The sequence below is a fragment of the Thamnophis elegans genome, chromosome 15 (assembly GCF_009769535.1).
Source record: "Thamnophis elegans isolate rThaEle1 chromosome 15, rThaEle1.pri, whole genome shotgun sequence".
Taxonomy (NCBI): domain Eukaryota; kingdom Metazoa; phylum Chordata; class Lepidosauria; order Squamata; family Colubridae; genus Thamnophis; species Thamnophis elegans.
In genome coordinates, this window is record NC_045555.1 from 28,775,597 (window position 1) to 28,797,436 (window position 21,840).

The following is a 21,840-nucleotide window of genomic DNA, read 5'->3' on the forward strand; positions in this document are numbered from 1 at the left end:
TGAATCTCGGGGGTCGTTGAGGGGCCTCCAAATCTAGCCCCCTCGCCCCCCCCCACCGCCTTCCGCTTTCTGCACCGCTTGGGCATCGGCACCTATGAACGGCGGCGGCGGGGGCTTGGAGCCCCTGCCGGAAATGCGCATTGTCCCCACGTAACCGTGTGTACGTGTGTGCCCAGGGCTTCCAGAGGGGAAGAAGGGGGGAGGCCAGCGCTGCCGCCGAAGCCCCCCACGCGCCGCGCTGGGCCCCAATATTGATTTATTGTTCGATCCGCTGCTCCAGATCGCTGGCCAGATCCCGCGATCGCTGCGCTTCCGTGGGAGTCCGCTCACCACGCCTCGGTGCTTCTGGGCCGTGTATGTGTGTGTCGGTGTGTGTGCGCGTGTGCGCCAAAGCAAACAAATGCATTAATATTTATATGTTTATATAATCGATCCCCCCCGCCGCCCCGCCCGTCTTGATATTGAAATCTTAGGGCCAGGCAGCGAATGCGAGGGATCCGATTCCGCCGAGGGAGGGGGGAGAGGGGAGGGGGGGCGGAATATGGCACCAAGGAAACGCAATTTAACTATCGGCCCCATCTACATGGCTAATAAAAGCAAATCTGCTGGAGAGAATTAGAAAGACGAACAGCGCCTCCGACTCCCGGCAGGAAATGTTCTTTATATTAGAGATATACAAGCAGGTCCTGTCAGATGAAGACTTCACCAGACTGCCTCTCGGCTCGGCAAAATGGAGCGGCGGCTCGCTCGGGCGCTTGGGGGGCCGGCGGGCAGCTCGGGGGAGCCGGGAGCTCGGGGGATTCGGGCAGACTGAGATTTTAAGGAACCGGCCCGAGCCCCAGCCCGCTTCCAGCCGCTCGCCTCCCCGCAGTGCCGGGCTGGCTCCTTGAACCGCATCGCCGGGGCGGGCGGACGGCAGCCGGCGAGGACGGCCCGGATTGCGCCCCGGCTGGGAAATGGGGAGGCGGCGGGAAGCGCCGCGGGGCGTTTCTGGCTCTCCGAAGCGGCCCCGGGCCGGGGGATTCGGCGTTTCGAGCGAGGCTGGCCGGCGGCGGCAGCGAGATCCCGCTTTTCCCTGCCAGGACCTGATGCGATCCATTCAAGCCAACAAGTTTGGAGAATGTTGAGTTCAATCAATTCAGAGCGTCGAGATGGAGCCCAATTCAGTCCAGGTATTCGGTCCTCCTTGGCCCCTCCCGGCGGCGCCCCGCGCCCCCCGCCCCCCAAAGTTTCAGGGAACTTTCCCCGGGAACTGCCTGCCTCCCGGCCGCTCTGCCCGAAGGGGGACAGGATGGGGGCGCCCGATGGGGTCCCTGCCCGCCGGACAGAGGGCAGACAGCCATCCCGCAGCCCCCGCCCCGCCTGGCTCCCTGTCGCCTCGCCCGAGACCCGATCCGGCAGCCGGGGGAGGGAGGGAGGCCGCGCGTTTCGGCGATGGCTCTGCGGGGGCTGATGCTTGTCTCTCTCTCTCTCTCTCTCTCTCTCTCTCCCCTCCCTTCCGCCTCCCCCTCCCCCCCGCAGTGGGTCGGCTCGCCGTGCGGACTGCACGGACCGTACATTTTCTACAAGGCGTTCCAGCTCCACCTGGGCGGCCGGACGCGGATCCTTTCCCTCGGCGACTTCTTCTTTGTGCGGTGCCGGCCCGAAGACCCCCTTTGCATAGCGGAGCTGCAGCTGCTCTGGGAGGAGCGGACCTCCCGGCAACTTTTATCCAGCTCCAAACTTTACTTCCTCCCGGAGGACACGCCGCAGGGCCGGAGGAGCCAGCACGGCGAGGTGGGAGCCCGCGTCATTCCGGGGGGAACGGGGGGGGGGTTATCTGCCGGCCGGCCGGGACCCGGAGAGAGGGAGGGGGGCTTCGCCCGGGACGTTGTGCAATGCACCCTCCCCCCGACTGCAGTGTTGAGTAAGCGTGGGCGTGAGAGCGGCGTCCCTGCGGCCGAGGAGGCTGCGGCAGGTTGGCAGCCCATCCAGCTCGCCTGGCAGCCGGGAGGGCGAGAAGCCGGCGGCGGCTGTGGGGGCGAGCGGGGCTGGGTTCTGCCCGCCTGAAGGTGATCTTGGCTGCCAGCAGCCTCCCCGCCGCCCCCGCCCCGCTCCGATCGCCTCGTCACAGGCGCGCCGCTTCCCTTCCTCCGAGGGAGGGAGGCACCGGGGCCCGCCCCCCTCGGCCGCCAGTGGAGGTCCGTCTTCACCTGGGGCGCCTCCAACGGGCGGAGAGGGTCCGGCGGCGGTCTCGGGCTCGCTCCGATCGGCGGCGGGATGGAAGGCGGAAATTACGAAAGGCAGGCCGGGCAGCGCCAACGAGCAAAAGCGCCCCGGCAGGGTCGGCCGGCAGGATCGAGTGCAGGATGACAGGTACCGGCAGGGAGATCTCTGCAGCTCCGGTGCCCGCCACGCGACCCGCGAGACCGGCCGCTCGCCGGGCTGCCCAATGAGGGGCGCTGCGGAGGGCGGATGCGGCACGGGAGCCTGTGGCTGGGCGGCCGGTTGCGCCTTTGCCCGAGTGCCGGAGCCGAGGAAGGGGCGCTGGGCCCGCGCGAATTCCGGCCCAAATGCGGGGCTTCCTTGGCAGAGAGCGCGGCGGGGCTTTGCGTTCCCGGCCAGGACGCGAGGGGAGAGCTCGGCAGGCAGGCAGGCAGGCGGCTTCTCCTTCGGTGCCTGGCGGGCGGGCGGGCGGCAGGAAGAGGCCGCTGGGTCTGTCCTTGTCGGGCAAGTCAAGGCGGCAACCGGAGCTTCGAGTCCCCTTCTCCGCTCCGCGGCGCTTCCCCTTGAGCGGCGTGGGGAAGGGGCCGTGCAGGGCTCTCCGCCGCCCCTCTACATTGGCAGCCAGGGAGTCCCCCGGGGCCCTGTGCAGCTCCCTCACGGGCTCTCCCCAGGGACAAGGGTGCTTGGGAAGCCATGCCTTCCGCTTGGTGGGTGAGGAGGCAGAGGGGGAGAAGAGGGGCCGCTCTTTGGTCTCCCTGGAGAAAGGAAGATGCTCCGGAGCCAGTGAAGCTGTGCCTGAATCGCTCCCTGTATAACCTTTAGATCAGGAGTGTCCAAACTTGGGAACTTTAAGACTTGTGCAGGCTGGAGAATTCTGGGAGTTGAAGTCCACAAGTCTTAAAGTTTGGACACCCCTGCTTTAGACTCACCTGCATGTAGGGTTAGATTCTAGGCATTGGCCTGTGTCCCCCCCCCCCAAAGAGGGCAGCCCCTCAATCCAGGAGGGGGGGGGGGCATGATCTTTCACCTCTGGAGATGGTTATTCATTTCACTATCTCAGAATGACAAGAAAAAACCCTCCTTTCAGGGGGTGCAGAGGACCCATTCCCCGGGTGGGGGGACAACTGTGGGCAACAAAGGCTTCTTCTCCCTCTGAAGGATCAGATAATAGAGCCCTGCAAGTGAGGAGCTGAAATTTTAGATAGATAAAGATGAAATTCCTCATAATGAATATTTATAACCCAATCGAGCCTTGTTTTAATGAAAGGATGGGAAGTAGGCCACCAATCATTTTAATAGGCCTTAATGATCATCTCACATTATATGGTATGAACATGGCTGGAAATTATGTTATGGCTGGGATGATCTCCTGCACACAGGCTCTCCTCTGCCTTCCCCACAGACCCACAGAGGGAGAGCAGCCGGCTTGCTTGTCGGGATCTGCTGGTGTCTTTTGCTGGGAACTTTAACTGTTGCGTCTGAAATATTGTTGTTAGGAACACTTTTTTATTCTGGGGAGGTTGCCACAATTTTGCCCCAACACCAAGCAGGCCGAGAGTGTTCCTGGCACCCTTTTCATTTCCTGGCTGCCCTCTGCAGTTGGGAGAAGATGCCAAAGAGAGCAATGGGGCTTGGCCAGGAAGGGCCAGAGGCCTTAATTACTTGCGTAGGGTTTATTCTTTATACTATTTGTGTTGTTTGTATTTACTTGTCATGGATTGCACCAGTGAGGCTAAAGCCAATTTCATTGTATACATGATGTACAATGACAATAAAGGCTACTCTGTACAATTTACCCTCTTGAAAAAGTCTCCTTGTTCTCCTCTCCCTCTGACATCTGGGGTATAGAATCCAAAATGATTTTATCATCTTTGGTTTTATATCATTTGGGAAGAAACATCCCATTGAAAAAAAGTGCACGGCCAAAGCAGAGCCAAAAAAGGCAGTTCAGCTTCTTTCGCAGTACACGAGGCAGTTATTTCGAGTTACTTAACCACAGTGATAATTCTTTTATGTAAATGACATTAACAGCTATTTCCGAAGCAGAGAGATGGAGCCATTTTAAGTGGAGAAGCAGCCCCCTGCAACCCTTTCTAAGCCTGTGGGCATGAAAATTATTCTGGGGATAATTCATAGAGAAAAATAACAGATAGGGCTTGGAACAAGAGTGGTGTAATAAAAAGGAATTATATGTTGAGCTACCGCATAAAGTATGGCCAAAGTCACTGCCCACCTTCCATTTCCTAAGGTGGATGATAAATCTGTAAAGTCAGGGCCTTTCTGAGGGGATCAAAGGTCAGCAAGGCGCTTATGCTGAGCCTGGTGCATGTCTGTGTGGGGCTCCTTATCACAGGTAGCCAGAGATTCAATGGGGGCTCCTTGTAGGCATCTCTGTGGGTCTGAAAAGGGATAGTGAACTGATTTCTTGGAACGTCAGGCTGGGATTCCTTCCAAGCCAAAGAAGCATGCAGATGTGTTAGGTGAAGCAAACCAGGTGTTTGAGTGATGGTGACCACCATTGGTGGCCAGTGAACAACTGACACAGCATGGCTTCCTCCCACAGGAAGGGCTCCAGAGCAGTTGTCCATGGGAGCTCAGTGGGTGTGAAAGCGACCCAAGCAGCCAAATTGTTAGTTCAACTCCTGACTTTCAAAGCATACCAGGAGACCGGACCCCCTCCTAGTGCTTCACCCCAGATTACTCGGATGTAGCTCCACTGCTTGATGCAATTGGTTTCCAGATGACTATGCAGAGCCCTTCAGAGGTTGCATCTTCCAGAGATTTCCTGGCTGTTGGAATTGCATCCCTGGAGGTTGACTCATTCTGGGGCTGTTCTCCTGCCCCTTTGCATGGATGTCTGGGCTGAGCTTGAGAGGCTTTGTCAAAGGCTGCAGCATAACAAACTTGCATTTCAGCATGGGAGCCACATGCCAGCAATAAATTATATATGCAGGAAACAAGCCTCTGAGAGGTGTTTTCCAGCATAAACATTGGAAAACTGCATGGAGAAACCTGGAGTTGTGGGGGGGGGGGGGGAGCCCGGGAGCAACAGCTTTCAGCAAAAAAAGCAAGAAATGGGAATTATGGTCCTGAAAATGTTTAAACTCTGCATCTTGGGGGTCTCTGGTTTTACAAATGCAGTCAGGACTTCTTGGGGTCATAAAAAAGGGCCTGAAGTGGCAGGTTGCAAAGGTGACTAGGTAGACAACTCCACCAACAGTTTGCAGCTGTAAAGGATACATTTCCTAGCAGAAGATCTAGCCAAGATTGGTTGAAGCTGCCGCTATCCTTAGTCCAATATGTTGGACTTTGCACTGATAGGACCATGTGGTGCCTCCAGCCATGGTTTGCCAGTTTGAGATCCTAGATGGGCAGCACTGTGGCCATGGGCTAGGCACATAACCTAGGAGAAGGTCTGGGTGATTGTGGCCTTTTATATCATCTTCAGAGGTTAGTGAGATGCTCCCTAAAGAGTAGAAGCTCTGCCCTCCCTCCAAGAGGTGACTAAGAAGGTTGCAACTGTATGCCTTGAGCCCAAGCAGTGGTGTATTAACCATTAAGCAGCTTAAGCATGTGATTAGGGCACCAGGCCCAAAGGGGACACCCCAAAGTTGAGAAAGAAAGGAAAAACCAAGATTTGTACATTATGTTCAAAGGAGGAGGGGGGATTTGTCCAAGATTTGTCAGTGCTTAGGGCACCAGTGAGCCTTAATCTGCCACTGCCTGGAAGTGAAGTGGCAGCGATGTGGCCTGCGTGGAGAGGGACATGTATGGGACATGTGGTCCAGGAAGCAGGCAGCGATCGTTCTCCCAATGCAGTGAAAGAAGTTCCTGCTCTTCTATGTTTGTGAATTGTGTGCTTGTGGAGAGCTCTGCACAGCTCAGAACTTTGTTGAAGCCTCACTTGTGGCAGATGTGCCACTTGTTAATTCTGTTATTTCAGACTGTTACTCTTGAGCTAGTTTTGTCCTTTGGAGTTGTTCTGTGTGTCTGTCCAGCCGGTTGTGCAAATCTTTCAGCAGGCAACTGTTGCTCTAAACTTCCTGCATACCTGCCAGAGCTGGTCTGGCCCAGATCAGGCTGTGTAGCAGAGACTGAATCCCGAATTCCTGGGCTGAAGTGATGCCTCTGCTGGGGACATTCTGGGTAGACTCAGCTCCCCACCCCACCTTCAGTCTTCTTACCAGCAACCACAGGGTGCTCTATGGGGAGAAACAATTGAGGCTCTTCAAACTCACAGAAACACAGATAGACAGGTAGTCCTTGACTTACAACAATTCATTTAGTAACCATTCAAAGTTGCAACAGCACTGGAAAAATGTGACTTATGACCATTTTTCACAGTTACAACCTTTGTAGCACCCCCATAGTCATATGATCAAACTTCAGATGCTTGGCAGTTGGTTCACACTTATGACCATTGCTGTCTTCCAGGGTCACTTTTTGCAACCATTAGACAAGCAAAATCAATGGGGAAGTCAGATTCACTTAACAGTCGTGTTTCTAACTTAACAACTCCAGTGATTCACTTAATAATGGGGACAAGAAAGGTTGTAAAATGTGGCAAAACTCTTAACAAATGTCTCACTCAACCACAGAAATTTTTAGCTGAATTGTGGTCATAAGGCGAGGACTAGCTATACACCCCCACTGCATTTTTTGTAGTTTGGCTTATAATGAAGCTAAGCTGGGGCCAAGACAGATCAACTGAATTGGTCCGATTGAGATGAAGCAGTGCAGGCCCTGATCCCCTACAGCCTACACATTATCTCCAAGAGAAATTCCCACTGAGCTTGTGAGAACTTATTCCCTGGTACGTACAGTGTGTGGAAGCCTAGTAACACAACCTTATATATACAGTGACCAAGGAAGACGGCCGTGTAAACGCAACAAGATTCCGAATCCTGCTGGATTCTTGGTGCCTTCATGAATACATCCATATAATTTTCCTGACAATTCAGCAGCAGAGATTAAAACTGCATGAGAAATTGAAGCTTTTAAAAAAATGCTCAGCTCCTTAACTTTGGATCTGAGTTATTCTCTGCATTTTGAAACTAATTCTTTAAATTTTGCTCCATCCCTCCAAAGTGAGGTTCATTTTAGAAAGCCAACTTCCTGTCGCTCCCAGGTATCATTGGTGCTGAAATCAACTGTGGTCAGATGTTGATTGCTCCCCTCCCAGATGTCCTTCCTTTGAAGCACCAGGATGGACTCCTGAATGCCTGTCCAGATAGACCAGAAGTCTTCAAAGTTGGCAACTTCAAGACTTGTGGACTTCAACTCCCAGAAGCTCTGCTGGCTGGAGAATTCTAACAGTTAAAGTACACAAGTCTTAAAGTTGCCAAGTTTGGGGACCCCTGAGATAGACTGTGGAGCTGCTGCTGAATGAACTTGAGATGCTGGTGCATACATATGGCAAGCTTTTCTGCTAGGCTTTGTTGCTTATGGAGCTCTAATAGTGGGAAGCTCTACCTGACCGGCTGGCCACTATAAGCAATCAAAACCACAGCTCTCATTTACTCCTTTAAAACCACGGTTTCATGATGAAAGTTGAGACGTTGTGGCATGGTTCCCATAATTCTCGATGGAGCACCGTGGATCTTGATCTCCAAAATTCTTCTGTAGGAGAAAAGCCAGTTGTTCCCATCATGCCTAACAGCCGGACTCTGGCAGGGGAGAATTCCCCCTATTGACACATTCCTGATTTGGAGCTGCAGGTCAGTGACTCTTGAGCGTACAATTCTTGTGGTGGTGAATAAAAGCCTCTGCACATTGCACCTCAAACGTATCGAGATCCTGAGCAAGATGGAAAGTGTTTTTTAAAAATGTTTTAATTGAATGTTTTAAATAAGCAGAGGGGCAAATTAATTGAGGGTATACTTTACTTTTAGTTGCCTAGTTACGCTCTAGCATATTCCTAAGCACAAGTGAAATAAATTGACTCTCCTTTTTGTGCTCTTAATCATGCTTACTGAATTGCCTTTGGAGCAAAGGTACCCAGGCTTGTGCAGGGCTTCTCATGGGTGTGTGTGCCAAATGCTGAGGAGGAAGAGATATTGGTCTTGCTGGCACTTGGGGGTCTTCTACATGGAAGGGGAGTTACCGAAAGCAATGGTTCTCCAAGGTGTGTAATTTCCCAAGCTCGACCCCACAGGCTCCACATCCTTCAGGGTGGTTTTATGACAGCCCCACCCAGCTTGGACCCTAGAGAAGCTGGTCTGGGTCAAATTGGGCATTTCTGGTCTCTGATTCAGAGCTTTTGAGAGTAGGTTCTGTGAGAACTTGATGGTGATCCATGAAAGCTGAAAGGCAAAAAGAAAAAGTTCAGACAAATGGAGCCAGTTTTCTATTTTTGCCACCTGTTCAGTGGTTCTGGAAATTGAAAAGAAAAATAACCTGGCCTTGAAATCCCCTGTTCTAGACCATGAGTACATTGTAAGAAGTAGGTGAGATCAGCTTTTGGTGGCCTTCAACTCCTGGCAGGGAGGCTGGATTTGCAGAATTAGATGCCAAGGGTGCTGCTGATGTTGCATGGGAGTTTGTGCGCAGCAACCCAGTGTAACTCATAGATCTGGCTGGGGAATTCGGGGAGTTGAAGTTCACACATCCCCAAGTTGAGAAACACTGCAGTAAATAATACTGAGTTCCTATAAATATTCCTGAGATTATATGCATGTGATTCTGTTCAACAATGTCATTAACTGTTGGACTCGTTAGCTTCATCCACTGACACTTCCACTGAATAATTGTTAGGGATAGTTTTATTCTCTAAGGACAAATCTAAATTAGTGATCTATTTATTTGGGGGTATTTTGCTTTCTTTTTTCAAAATTATTTGGATATTAGTGTTCCCTTTTCATAAAACCAATTCATTTCTTCTGCCTGGGGTTATTAGAGTGACAGAGTTTAAATCTTGGGTTCCTTCTGCACATTTTAATGTTGATGCTGAATAATGTCCTGATTGATTGTGATATCAGACAATGGAAGATTATGGCAAAGACCCAGCCACACATGCTCAATCGAATTATGGGAAAACTGCCCCATTGTTCTGTTGTACTGAGAAACAAGTAAATTATTTACAGATATTTGCTAATTAAAGCACATATTGTTTTTCCCAGCACAATGGGACACAATGCAAACAAAAGCCAAAAAAGAAATCTGCATACATAATTTCACTGGGCGAATGCAGAGGGCAACCCTTCTTGCGAAGAAAAACAGGTCTGTCATCTGCCCAGAAAGGACTCTTCTCGGGGTAATGAGAGCAGGCAGGGAGAGCAAGCCTGCTGGGGGTCTGAGGGCCAGGACCTCCATGATTCCCCACACTTCAGTGGCACCTTCTTGTTCATCTCAGTCCCCAGTACATGCTGGCCTGATAGTGAAATGGTGTTGAAGCATTTTGAGATTTGATGTCACCCTCCTGAAAGGCAGATGCCATAACAGCTACTTGAAGGCAGTTGTCCTGTTTGAGACCAGCAGGATGGAGAGCTCAGGCAGCTCATCCTAGAAACCTTCCTAGGTGAAGCTGGGCTTCTGCTGACCAAAGGAGGTCCAGGATGGACCTTCCACTATCCCCAGACTGACCAAGGGGATGGGGGACAGCTCTGGAGCAGGACTGGGGCTAGTGGGGAAGAGGGAAGGGAGTGAAGGTCCTTCACTTCCCACCAAGCATGAGAAGATAGCAGACGAAGGCCTCCAAAACTCTTGAACAGTGTTGCTTGGCCCACAGCCCTCCCCTTGCAAAGTGAGTGTGTGGTTGATTTTTGAAGTAACTCAGGAGCCCTAGATTCTCTCCCAGAGAAGGGTGTCTAAGGCGTAGCATAGTCCAACTTGGCTAAGTCCTTTGATTTCAGATTCACATCATTGTGGTGCAGGATGGATCATTGGGAAGTGGAGTGCAAGGCTCTTCCAGTACAATCAGTTGAGAAATCCACCTCTCTGTGCTTGTGGATCATGTCAGATTGTTGAATTCCTGGATCCAGCCCATTAAGTCAGGCTTCATATTCCAGCAGTAGAACAAAACCAGACTTAGAGCAATAGATGTGAAGGGTGTTGAACAGTGAAAGGTGCTGTACAAATGCTGATGACAATTATCTGAAACCGTGTAAGTTGCACAGTCATATTCCACAGATGGGGGAACCTGCTGTCTGTCTTCCAGAATGCCATATGTGCCATTTCTGTGCAAAACTACAAATGGCAAATCTTTATATCTCAGAAACAATTGTCAGTTAATTAAGCCTCCAATTTGCATGTGTTCAGGTTCTGTAATCATAGCGTTCTGGTGTGTCTGTGTGGTTTTTTAATGCCAAACTTCTGTTGGCTGAATTTGAGATCGTCCCTCCTGCTAGAAAAGCTGCTGCTCATCTGGGATGAGAAATGGGCCTTTGAGGAACAATCTGAATGTTCAGCCAAATTGCGCTCTTCAAAAGGGACATGTTGGATGAATTCGGGAACTGAAAGATTTGGAAACTCAGTGTTGCCTAGGGTCTCTTCCTGGCTTTCACCTCGGTGTTCTCAGAGGTGACCAAGGAGCACATCAGAAGATGGGAAGCAGTTAAAGCTTTGCTTTCTGCTGGTTTTAGTAGATCTGAGAATTAGAATAATTTTTATCTAGAGGTGGTAAAAGTCTTATCCTAAAGGTTATACTCCCTAGAAAAAGGGAAGCAGCTCCCTTGAAGGAATCTTCCAGCTGTGTCAAATGGACAAATAGATCCAGTCAAGGAAGCCTCTCATTAGTTAGGAGCTTCCCATAAAGCTGAACTTGGTTTTGGAGAAGTTCTCAAGAGGGTTGCAGCACCTCTTCTCTGCTCCTGAAGAATACTGCCTCAGTACCCTTGCATATGGCCAACAGAGAGTCTTCTGGCATGCAATTTGGGCAATGCTGTGCCACAATGTTGTGTGAAAGATTAGGAGCAAGGAGGAAATCAGGAGCTGACATGAGATCCTGATGTTAGCCAATCCTGACGGATCCTGGAATGTGATCAAGAGATGAGTTTTGCAAGTGTGGGATCAACTTCCAAGTCACTGACCTACAATTTGTTTGACATGAGTGGCTGCATGGCATAAAAAGCTGAGCATATGTAAATAACTAAATGTTTAATCTGAGTTCAGTGTTGTTACTATTTTAAACATACACAGAGCCAAGGGTGCAGCCTGGGTGGTTTATGTATGCATCAAGAAATAACGGGTAACATCGGTGGGCTTTCTTTTCATTTCCTAAAGAACTGGGTAAATAGTCTGTAGCCAAACTCAAGTTCCTGTTTGTGTTTTCCTCATTTAAATCTCAGCCCTGCTTTGTTTGTTCGTGTGTTTAAAGGGAGCTGTGGCAGATTTGCCAGTTTTTTTTCCAAAAGGATTGCTGTTCTAAGTTCTCAATTCTAGGGATAGACGCAGACAAAATGTAGCAGAAGAACCCATGGAGAATTAGGGAAAAATCTGGAGTCATGGTGGGTGGCCTCCTGATTCAGTGTACTTCAGAATGGAGCATGGGCAGCCCGGATAGCAAATGGTGGCCATCTCTGAACACCTAGCCTAGATTTTATGATCAATAAAAGGTTGGTCCTGAGGGGCGGAGGGTGTCAGAATATTAGGAATGCCAGCTCTTCTCTACCCTGGATGAACATAAATGCCTGGACGTTATTTAAAAGTGGAGAAGACCATCAGTGGCTGCTAATGATCTGAATGGGAGTTAAGAACATGCAAGTCTTAGCCGAGAACCATACCTGCTTCTCTCTGTCTCCAGGGCATTTGGATTCCCACAAAGGAAGCTCTGCCTTTAATTCACATTGGTTCATTATTAGTTCTTCTGGAGAGGCCCTTCCCTCTGGCCATAGGGGGGACCCAGCTGAAAGTTGACCATGCTCCATAGACCACCAGGGACTTTCTCAGAAGAGCAGCCATTCTGGCAGGCTCCCCCACAGCCAGCCATTCATAGCTGAAGATGAAAATTGCTCCTCACAAGTTTTTCTACATCCACAGGAACACCTTTGAGTTTTTTGAGGCGTTGGGGATGAGGAAGTGGAGAGCATCCTTCTAGCAAAAGCCTCAGCTGCCGCTGACCCTTATTTTTATTTTTTCAAAAAACCTTTGGGGTCTGTTTAGGGCCTGAGCAGTTCTGGCCATAGAATTGCTGTCACCTATCCATTTAATTCTTTTCTAATCAAAGGAATCTGAATTAAACAAATCAGCAGGACATGCAGCTTACGGAGTGCCAAACCCATCGGCTTCCAAGAGAAGCATGTTGAAGTTTGAGACCCAAAGTCTGAAGGCTTTGGGTCTCCCAAATTGGTTTTGCTGATTCCATCGGGGGTCTATCCTAGCTCTATCAATCTAGGTCAGTGATGGCCATCCTTTTTGGCTCTGAGTGCCCAAACCGGAACCCACATGCACATACCAGAGCACCAGAAGCTCGAAGAGCAGCTGGCAACTGCGCACTTGCCCACAGAGAGGCCTCTGCATGCCGCCTCTGGTGCACGTGCCATAGGTTTGCCATCACAGATCTAGATTAATCCCAGCGGCTTCTTGATGCTTGTGGCGCACATCAGGTGGACCCAGGGTGACAAATAAGAAGGAGGCCTTAAACTACCCGAGTGTCAATCCACTTTACCTATAATTTCAGAGTAGTTACAGTTTTTAATTAGACCTCATTTTCTGCAGTCTTCAGCTTCATTGGATTGTTTGGAGCATTGACACTTTGCCAAAACTAAATAATATACAGGTAGTGGGGAGGGAATGGAGATTTTGTAGTGTCCTTCCCTTGGAGTGGGGAAGGAATAGAGATTTTACAGTATCCTTCCACTGGAGTGGGAGGGAATGGAGATTTTACAATATCCTTCCCCTGGAGTGGGGAGGGAATGGAGATTTTACAATATCCTTCCCCTGGAGTGGGGAGGGAATAGAGGTTTTACAGTATCCTTCCCATGGAGTGGGGAGGGAATGGAGATTTTGCAGTGTTCTTCCCTTGGAGTGGGGAAGGAATAGAGATTTTACAATATCCTTCCCCTGGAGTGGGAAGGGAATGGAGATTTTGCATTGTCCTTCCCTTGGAGTGGGGAAGGAATAGAGATTTTACAGTATCCTTCCCCTGGAGCAGGGAGGGAATGGAGATTTTACAATATCCTTCCCCTGGAGTGGGGAGGGAATAGAGGTTTTACAGTATCTTTCCCCTGGAGTGGGGAGGGAATGGAGATTTTCATTTCATTTCATTTTTCATTTCATTTATTAAGATTTATAGGCCGCCCTTTTCCCTGAGGGGACTCAGGGCGGCTTACAATCACGAGGGAGGGGAGTGCAGTATCAAAAAACAAAACAAAATGTGAACAAAGAAAAATAGTAAAACACAACTTTCGTTCAGCAATCAACACTCGGGCGGGTGAATTGGGAACCTATCCCCAGGCCTGCTGGGAGAGCCAGATCTTGAGGGCTGCGCGGAAGGTCTGGATGGTGGTGAGGGTACGGATCTCAACGGGGAGATCGTTCCACAGGGTCGGAGCTGCAACAGAAAAGGCTCTCCTCCGTGTAGTCGCCAGTCGGCATTGACTGGCAGATGGGATTCGGAGGAGGCCCAGTCTGTGTGATCTAATTGGTCGAAGGGAGGTAATCGGCAGAAGGCGGTCTCTCAAGTACCCAGATCCACTACCATGGAGTGCTTTAAAGGTGGTCATCAGTACCCTGAAGCGCACCCGGAGACCGACAGGTAGCCAGTGCAGCTCGCGGAGGACGGGTGTAACATGGGCGAACCGCGGTGCGCCCACTATCACTCGCGCGGCTGCATTCTGGACTAACTGTAGTCACCGGATGCACTTCAAGGGCAACCCCATGTAGAGCCCATTGCAGTATTCCAGCCTAGAGATCACAAGGGCTCGAGTGACTGTTGCGAGAGCCTCCCGGTCTAGGTAGGGCCGCAACTGGCGGACCAGGCGAACCTGGGCAAATGCCCCCCTGGTCACAGCTGACAGCTGATGGTCAAAAGTCAGCTGTGGGTCCAGGAGGACTCCTAAGTTGCGGATCCTATCTGAGGGGTATAAAATTTGACCCCCCAGCCTAAGTGTTGGTACATTAGCCAAATTGTTGGGAGGGAAGCACAACAGCCACTCGGTCTTGTCCGGGTTGAGTACCAGTTTGTTAGCGCTCATCCAGTTCTTAACGGCCTCAAGACCCTGGTTCATCACGTCCACCGCTTCATTGAGTTGGCACGGGGCGGACAGATACAGTTGCGTATCGTCCGCATATTGGTGGTATTTTATCCCGTGCCTCCGAATGATCTCGCCCAGCGGTTTCATGTATATGTTAAATAGTAGGGGGGATAGGACCGAACCCTGCGGCACCCCACATGTTAGGGGCCTCAGGGACGATCTCTGCCCCCCGACCAACACCGACTGCGACCTGTCCGAGAGGTAGGAGGAGAACCACTGCAAAACAGTGCCTCCCACTCCCACCTCCCGCAGTCGTCGCAGAAGGATACCATGGTCGATGGTATCGAAAGCCACTGAGAGGTCAAGGAGAACCAGGATGGACGCATAGCCTCCATCTCTGGCCCTCCAGAGATCATCGGTCAATGCGACCAAAGCGGTTTCTGTGCTGTAACCAGGTCTGAAGCCAGACTGGAAGGGGTCAAGATAACTAGCTTCCTCCAAGGCCCGTTGAAGCTGGAAGGCCACCACCTTCTCAACAACCTTCCCGATAAAGGGGAGGTTGGAGACAGGACGAAAGTTGTTTAAAATGGCTGGATCCAAGGATGGTTTCTTCAGGAGGGGTCTCACCACCGCCGTTTTAAGTACGGCGGGGAAGTGCCCCTCCCGAAGGGAGGCGGTCACGACCGTCTGGATCCAGCCATGTGTCACCTCCCTGCTGTTGGCAACCAGCCAGGAGGGACACGGGTCCAGAATGCAGGTGGAGGCACTTACAGCTCGAATGGCTGTCCTTCCCTTGGAGTGGGGAAGGAATAGAGATTTTACAGTATCCTTCCCCTGGAGTGTGGAGGGAATGGGGATTTTTCAGCATTCTTCCCCTGGAGTGTGGAGGGAATGGGGATTTTGCAGTATCCTTACCCTGCCACACCCACCAAGCCACAGCCACAGAACCGGTAGTAAATTGTTTTTAATTTCACCACTGCTAGAAAGGCATCAGAACAGTTGGGGAGGTCATGAAGGGAAATGAGAGAAACAACTTTCAATGCCTGCAACGTCACTTATGAATCATTCTAAGTAGCCTTCAGGAAGCCTATTTTGTGCGTATTTAAATAGTTTGTTTAAAGTAGCATTGTGAATGTAAAATAATTCGGAGTGGCGGAGGAAATGAAGTCTTGGGCCTGTTTGAAAGTTCCCATTAATCCTATCTCCCAAGACTTACATGGGGAATGACAGTCACTAAAACCTGTCTAAACAAATTGGCTGTACAACTTAGGATGTTGAATTGGCTTGTTCAAAGCAAGCCACAGTTTGTTATTGATGCTCAAGAGGTCCTCCTCAAGGAAAGATTACACAACAAGCAGTGCTGAAAGGATAAGAGAGAGGCAAGCCTGCAGCCAGGACTTCCCCAGAGCCAAACTAGCCCTTTGCTTTAGACCAGGGGTGTCCAAACTTGGGAACTTTAAGACTTGTGGACTTCAACTCCCAGAATTTCCCAGCCAGCCATGGAGTTGAAGTCCACAAGTCTTAAAGTTTCCAAGTTTGGATGCCCCTGCTTTAGATGGCTAAAATGGGGCATGAAATATGAATTCTCACTTAACTTTCAGAGTGGGTCAACTTGTCCAGACCCAGCAGGCAGTTTTGACAAACGTGGCTTTCTATTTACCTCCTGTTCCCCCTGCCCCCCCCCACTTCAGTACAAATTTAGATATAAATTATTGCCATTGCTTGAATGGCACATCAGTTGTCAAAACAGGTGCTGTCTGAAACAAAAGCATCATTCAATGCAGAAATCCATTTTTATCACAGGAGTTCTCCCTAGCAGTGGCAATTTTAATTTCTCCCATCTTAACATGTGCTTCCTTATCTTAATAGCTTTAAATAACATGCAATTCATATCTTATAATAATACTCAAGCATTTTACGTTTTTCTCAATCTTAAAAGAAGTTTTCTCCATCAGATGGAAAGTGGGATATTTCTCTTCGGGGGTATCAAAGAGCCCCCCAATCGTTTGTCCCAGCAGAACCTCTAATGATGCAGGTGTCCTTGCCACTGTCTACTACACAACCAAGGTGAAGTCTGGCCTCAGGTTGATAAACCTCTAGGCTCTTCCTAATAAGCAGCAAGAATCCCCCCTCCCAAGTTTTGACTCCAAGCCCAAGATAATCTGAGTAGCAAAGACAACCAGCAAGAGCAGTGGTGAAATTCTAATATTTTTACTACCGGTTCTGTGGGTGTGGCTTGGTGCGCGTGACAGAGGAAGGATACTGCAAAATCTCCATTCCTTCCCCACTCTGCGGCCAGCCATAGGTGGTACTTGCCAGTTCTCCAAACTACTCAAAATTCCTGCTACTGGTTCTCCAGAACCTGTCAGAACCTGCTGGATTTCACCCCTGAGCAAGAGGATGGGATGCTTTTAAGATCTGCACTTCTTGCCCTTAGGTGAGAGACCATACCACAGAAGGCCCAGTTCAATGGGTGTTGTGTCAAGAAATTCACCAAGAGATGCAGGATGTCTATTTAACACTTGCTCATTATGGCTAATAGAAGAGATTGTTTACTTGTTCTTCACTTGCAAGAGAGTGTAATCTCTCTCAACTTTCAATACAAGATTAGAAGCTGTCCAGCAAGCAGCTCAGTGTGTTTTCCTTGGACAATTTTTATTTAAGGGATTGCCTCCTTTGTTTTTTCCTCTTTTTTTTTTCATGGGAGATCTTTTCGTCCTCAGCACTGGCTTACTGGAGCTGAAACTAAATTATGTTGAGCTGTCTCTTTATGTTTGTTTTAACGACTCATGTGGATGTTTATTTATTTTTAAAAATGTATTGATTCAGTTTCAGTCTGCCCAACTCCTCAATGACACTGGATGGATTACAATAAAAAATAGGAGGGAAAAGCCACAACAAATATCAAAGAACACAGCCAACCAGAAGGCTAACTCCGTCTGACAAAAAGCCAAACCAGAACCTTAAGGGCTTCTCAGCCATCCTAAATTGGAGATTAACCAGATTTTTAATAGTTTTTGGAAAGCCATTAAGATGGCAGCAATGTGGACCTCTGACAAGATAACGTGCCATTCATGAAGAGTCACAATTCCTGGGCTCTGTAAAATCACATTGTTTTATCAAAAAGACCCCAAATGTTCCCACTCTGCCTGGGCAGTGGGCATGATCTCTCCATCCTATCCACGCCGATTAAAAGTGTCCATGGAAAAGGAAGGAGAACCGCCACAAGAGAATGCCTTCCTCCCTGAGACACCAGAGCTGGTCCAAAAGGATGCCATGGTCAACAAAGGCTGGTGGGAGATCAAGGAGCCCCAGGATGGATTCACCATCTTCATCCCAGATCTGCCTGGGTTTATTGACTGCCACAGTGCCTCTCCACTGATCCCTGTCCTGAAATTTGACTGAAATTATAGATGATTTATTTTCTCCAGCCTGGTCAACCCCCCAGCCCACTTCTTCCCAAAGGCTGAAGACTAGATGGAAGTCGTTGGGATGATGGGGGTTTAGAGGAATTTTATTTCCCAACATTCAAACGGAGGCACATGGTTTCACTTCATATAAAATTAAATGGGGAGGGGAGGAATGGCTTCCTTTGAGAGTCTCATCTGATCAGTGTGTAAGTCTGCAGAGCCCAAATAAAAATCCTTGAGAGAGATCCGTTATGGTTCTCCTGCCTTACTTACAATTGGCCCACTGAGGCTGCTAATTGTCCCACCTGTGCTAAAACAGTCAGTCATGTACGCTTCTTCCTAAAAGTTCAGATTCTCAAAACCAAACAGATTATGTGAAGCAGGAATCCCAGCATTATTGTACAATATACCTGGACATTTTCAATGGCAAAATCTGGGGTTTTATGTGACTTTGGGAATATTTATAATGACATGAAGGATTCATTTATCCCAATAAGAAGGGCAGATATTAGAGTCAAATCTTCTTTAATATACCTCTAGTTCCTCCTTTGTGGTTGTCCAAGAAGAAGTACACCCTTCTTGTAAATGTATAAATATTACAAATGCAACTGGGATTCAGGGAATGACTCCTTATCCCCTCCAATGTTGGGGTAGACCTGAGACTCATGAGATCCTTGGAAGGATGATGGTAATTGCTTCAAATTTAGATTGGAGGTTTGCTTTGATGCCTCAATTAATGTATCACGGTTGTTTTTAAACTTTGTTTTCATGCTGGTGGTGTTAGGCATTCTGGGGGAATTATTCCACCAGGTTTGTGAGTGGCCACATACGTTTTCTATGTAGCTCAATGGCCTTTCCCCTTCTTAGGATGGTCTGCCAATGTGTGGGTGGCAATGGAAGTGAGGTTGTCACTGTGTTGTGTGTGTGAGAGGGATTGGTACAGGCCATCCGATTCACCCCAACAGGAGCCACTGTGGGGGGATGAAACGGAATCAGACTGAGGATGCTCCTCTCACTCCTCGGAGGGAAGGAAGAGTGGAGTGAAATGGTCCCTTTGGATAGGAATATGGGCCCAACAACAGGAAAGTAGCCAGACAGGGGTGTTCCTGTGAGACAGAAACTGCACATGAAAATGTGCTTCTGGGATGGCTGGCAGCTGTGCTGCTTCACTAGTCTCATCTCCCTTTTCTTGTGGTTGATTCCCTTATAGCCGTGATGGAGAACTTATGGCATATGTGCCAGAGGTGGCATGCAGCGCTCTCTCTGATGGCGTGCAAGCCATCGCCCCAGTTCAGGTCTGCCACGCATGTGCGTGTGCCTCCCACTGGCCAGCTGGTCTTCAGGTCTCTGCCGCACATGCATGGGGGGGGGTGGCACACATGTGTGGGGGGTGCATGCATAAGTGGGGGGGCAGGTCAAATGCGCGGGGACCGCACACGGATTGCATTGTGGCAGTTTAAGTGTGTGCACTTTGGGCATTCGGTCTGGAAAAGGTTACCCATTCACTGCCTTACAGAGTGGAAATTACAAAATGGGGAGGAGGGGACAGATGTGGACTAGGAAGCCCATATTGTACGTAAACCCAGAGGCACATATTTAGCACAAAATAAATTATTGGAGGTTACCAGAAGAAGGAAAAACAGCTGGTCTCCGGCCAGAGTTCATCTGCTTATGAGGAGGGATGTCTAAAAGCCCTTCCTTTCCCACCTTCACACAGAGGTTGAACCAGGCTGGGCAGCAAACAGAGGTAATCCCTGTGGGGGCTTCGGAGTTGTGTCCCTCAAATGTTGCAGTTGGCGGTGAAGCCGTTGCCTCTGCTGTCTCCTGGGGCAACTCTGGCCTCCTTGGAATAGGCCTTTTGCAGAGGAAATTGAGAAAAAAGGGGGGGAGAGAGCGAGAGAAGTTATATTATCAGCGGGAAAGTGTATCTCTCATAACTGATGATAATTAGCACTATAATCTTCAGTCCAAATAGACAATTAGACAAAATAATTATGTCTCTACAAGATGTCTGTATAATGTTAGTAACTTAGTATGTTTCAGCAACCTAAATTATTCTGTTCTTCTATTATGATAGGTTGACTATGATTTCCCCCCATGGAATTTAATTAATCTCCCCATTCTAAGTATCGATTAAAACTAGGGAGGCTTCAATACTCGTATTTTTTCACATGTATAGGCAAGACTGAGAGGTTGTGATCTGGTCGTGCATGAGCAGGTCTGATACTCATAAACAATTATGGCTGTTATTTTCTCAAACAAAACAGCCACTCAGTTTCCAGCTCTCTTCAAAGTGTAGTCACAATGCAGTTTTCAAAAAGAGACACTCCTGCCCCATCAAAATCCCTGTTTACTCTCTGCCCCTCCTGCAGGCTCCCACTTTTCCTTTGGGCCTGTCCCCCAAAATTGTGTGCAGACTTAGCCCACCAAAGGGTCTCCTCTTGATCTCACAGGTGTTTTTCTGTCACCTCCTGGTTCAGGATTATGCAAGTGAAAGAGTCAGCTTGTCTGAAGGCATTAGCCCATCAAAGGCAAGGGATACCTGCGCAGCAGTGGTGGGATTACCTTCCCTACCAGTTCGCAAATGTGAGTGCATGAGCTGCATCTGCATATGTGCATTGCCTTCTGCGCATGTGCAGTGCTCATGCATTATGTTGGGGTGTGTGGGCGGAGCCTCCCGCAGCCACCGCTACCGGTTCACCCAAACCGGAGAGAAGCATCTGAATCTCCACCTCTGCCACGCAGCCCAATATTTACCATCTCAGCATTGCTTTCAAAAGTATATATTTTTCGAGTTTATGTGCCAACTGTCATGTATTAATCAAAATAAGCTTAAGCCTGGCGATGGTAAAGGCACTTTACAGTGGCCTTGAGTAGACAGAAATTAGGAATAGAGAATTATAATTGGAACTGAAGGGACGTAATTTGTTCAAAAGGAAGTGAAGTAGTAAAAATGGGGAAGAAGCTGCCCTATGAGTTGAAAGTACCCACTTCTGCTCAGAAATTTGGGAATAAAATCTGGTAGTGCAGCAAAGAACATTTGAGTTAGAAAATGGGGTTGGGGGAAACCTATCAAATTGATGCAATTGTTAGGGCCTATAATTGCCTGCCCATCGCAATAGATGTGGACAGTGCTTCCTACAAGCAAGTTGAAGCTCTTTCAAAGTTGTAGTGATGGGAACATTCATCAAAGAGATATTGGACGAAAGAAAAAGTACAGAGAAGAGCAACAAAGATGATGAGGGGACTGGAGGCTAAAACATATGATGAATGGTTGGAGAAATTGAATATGTCTAGTTTAATGAAAAGAAGGACCGGGGGAGACATGAAAGCAGCATTGCAATATTTGAAGTGCTGTCACAAAAAAGAGGGGAATCAACCTATTCTCTAAAGCACCAGAGGGTAGAACAAGAAGCAATGGATGGAAACTAATCCAGGAGAAAAGCAATCTAGAACTAAGGAGGAATTTCCTGACAGTTAGAACAATTAACCAGTGGAACAACTTGCCTCCAGAAGTTGTAAATGCTCCAACACTGGAAGTGTTTAAGAAGAGATTGGACAACCATTTGTCTGAAATGGTATAGGGTTTCCTGCCTCAACAGGGGGTTGGACTAGAAGACCTCCAAGGCCCCTTCTAGCTCTGTTATTCTATTATTCTGTTAAAAATTCTGTTGTGATTGTTCTAGTTGACGCCTTTCTCCAGGAGAGATGGAAGAATTAACTCAGTGGAGAAGACTGAGAAATGGAAATATCCGGGATATTGGAAAAGGCCAAGTATAGTTGAGTGTATACCTTGGACTTCAAAAAGGGGGCTTTTAAAGCCAGGGTAGCAAAAGGAGGGTTCTGTGGCAGAAAAACCTCAAACTAGAGCAAGTTAATGTAGCAACAATACACTTTGGCTTAGGGAAGACATGAAAAGCATTCATGGAGGACAGGGGTCCCAAACTTGGCAGCTTTAAGACTTGTGGACTTCAACTCCAAGGTCAAAACCAGGAAACAGGGTCACCCACTTAAGAAACAGGAAGGCCACTTCTAACCACAAGAAAGATGGAACCAGTGATTAGGGGAGGTATCTAAGCAGAGCCAATCCCCCA

At 48.9% G+C, this 21,840-nt stretch overlaps 1 protein-coding gene across 2 annotated transcripts in view; it reads left to right on the forward strand.

Annotated features, from left to right (window-relative positions):
- The first annotated feature begins 522 nt into the window (after positions 1 to 522).
- ARID5B (AT-rich interaction domain 5B) overlaps positions 523 to 21,840 on the forward strand; it is a 133,444-nt gene continuing 112,126 nt past the window's right edge. Inside the window, exons 1-2 of one of the 2 annotated variants that reach the window (XM_032231782.1) lie at positions 523 to 1,172; positions 1,522 to 1,776. In XM_032231782.1, coding sequence (XP_032087673.1) covers positions 1,152 to 1,172; positions 1,522 to 1,776 — 276 coding nt within the window. In that variant the 5' untranslated portion in view covers positions 523 to 1,151. Of the gene's footprint in view, positions 1,173 to 1,521; positions 1,777 to 1,877; positions 2,356 to 21,840 lie in introns of those variants that run through there. The other variant, XM_032231783.1, reaches the window with a different exon arrangement.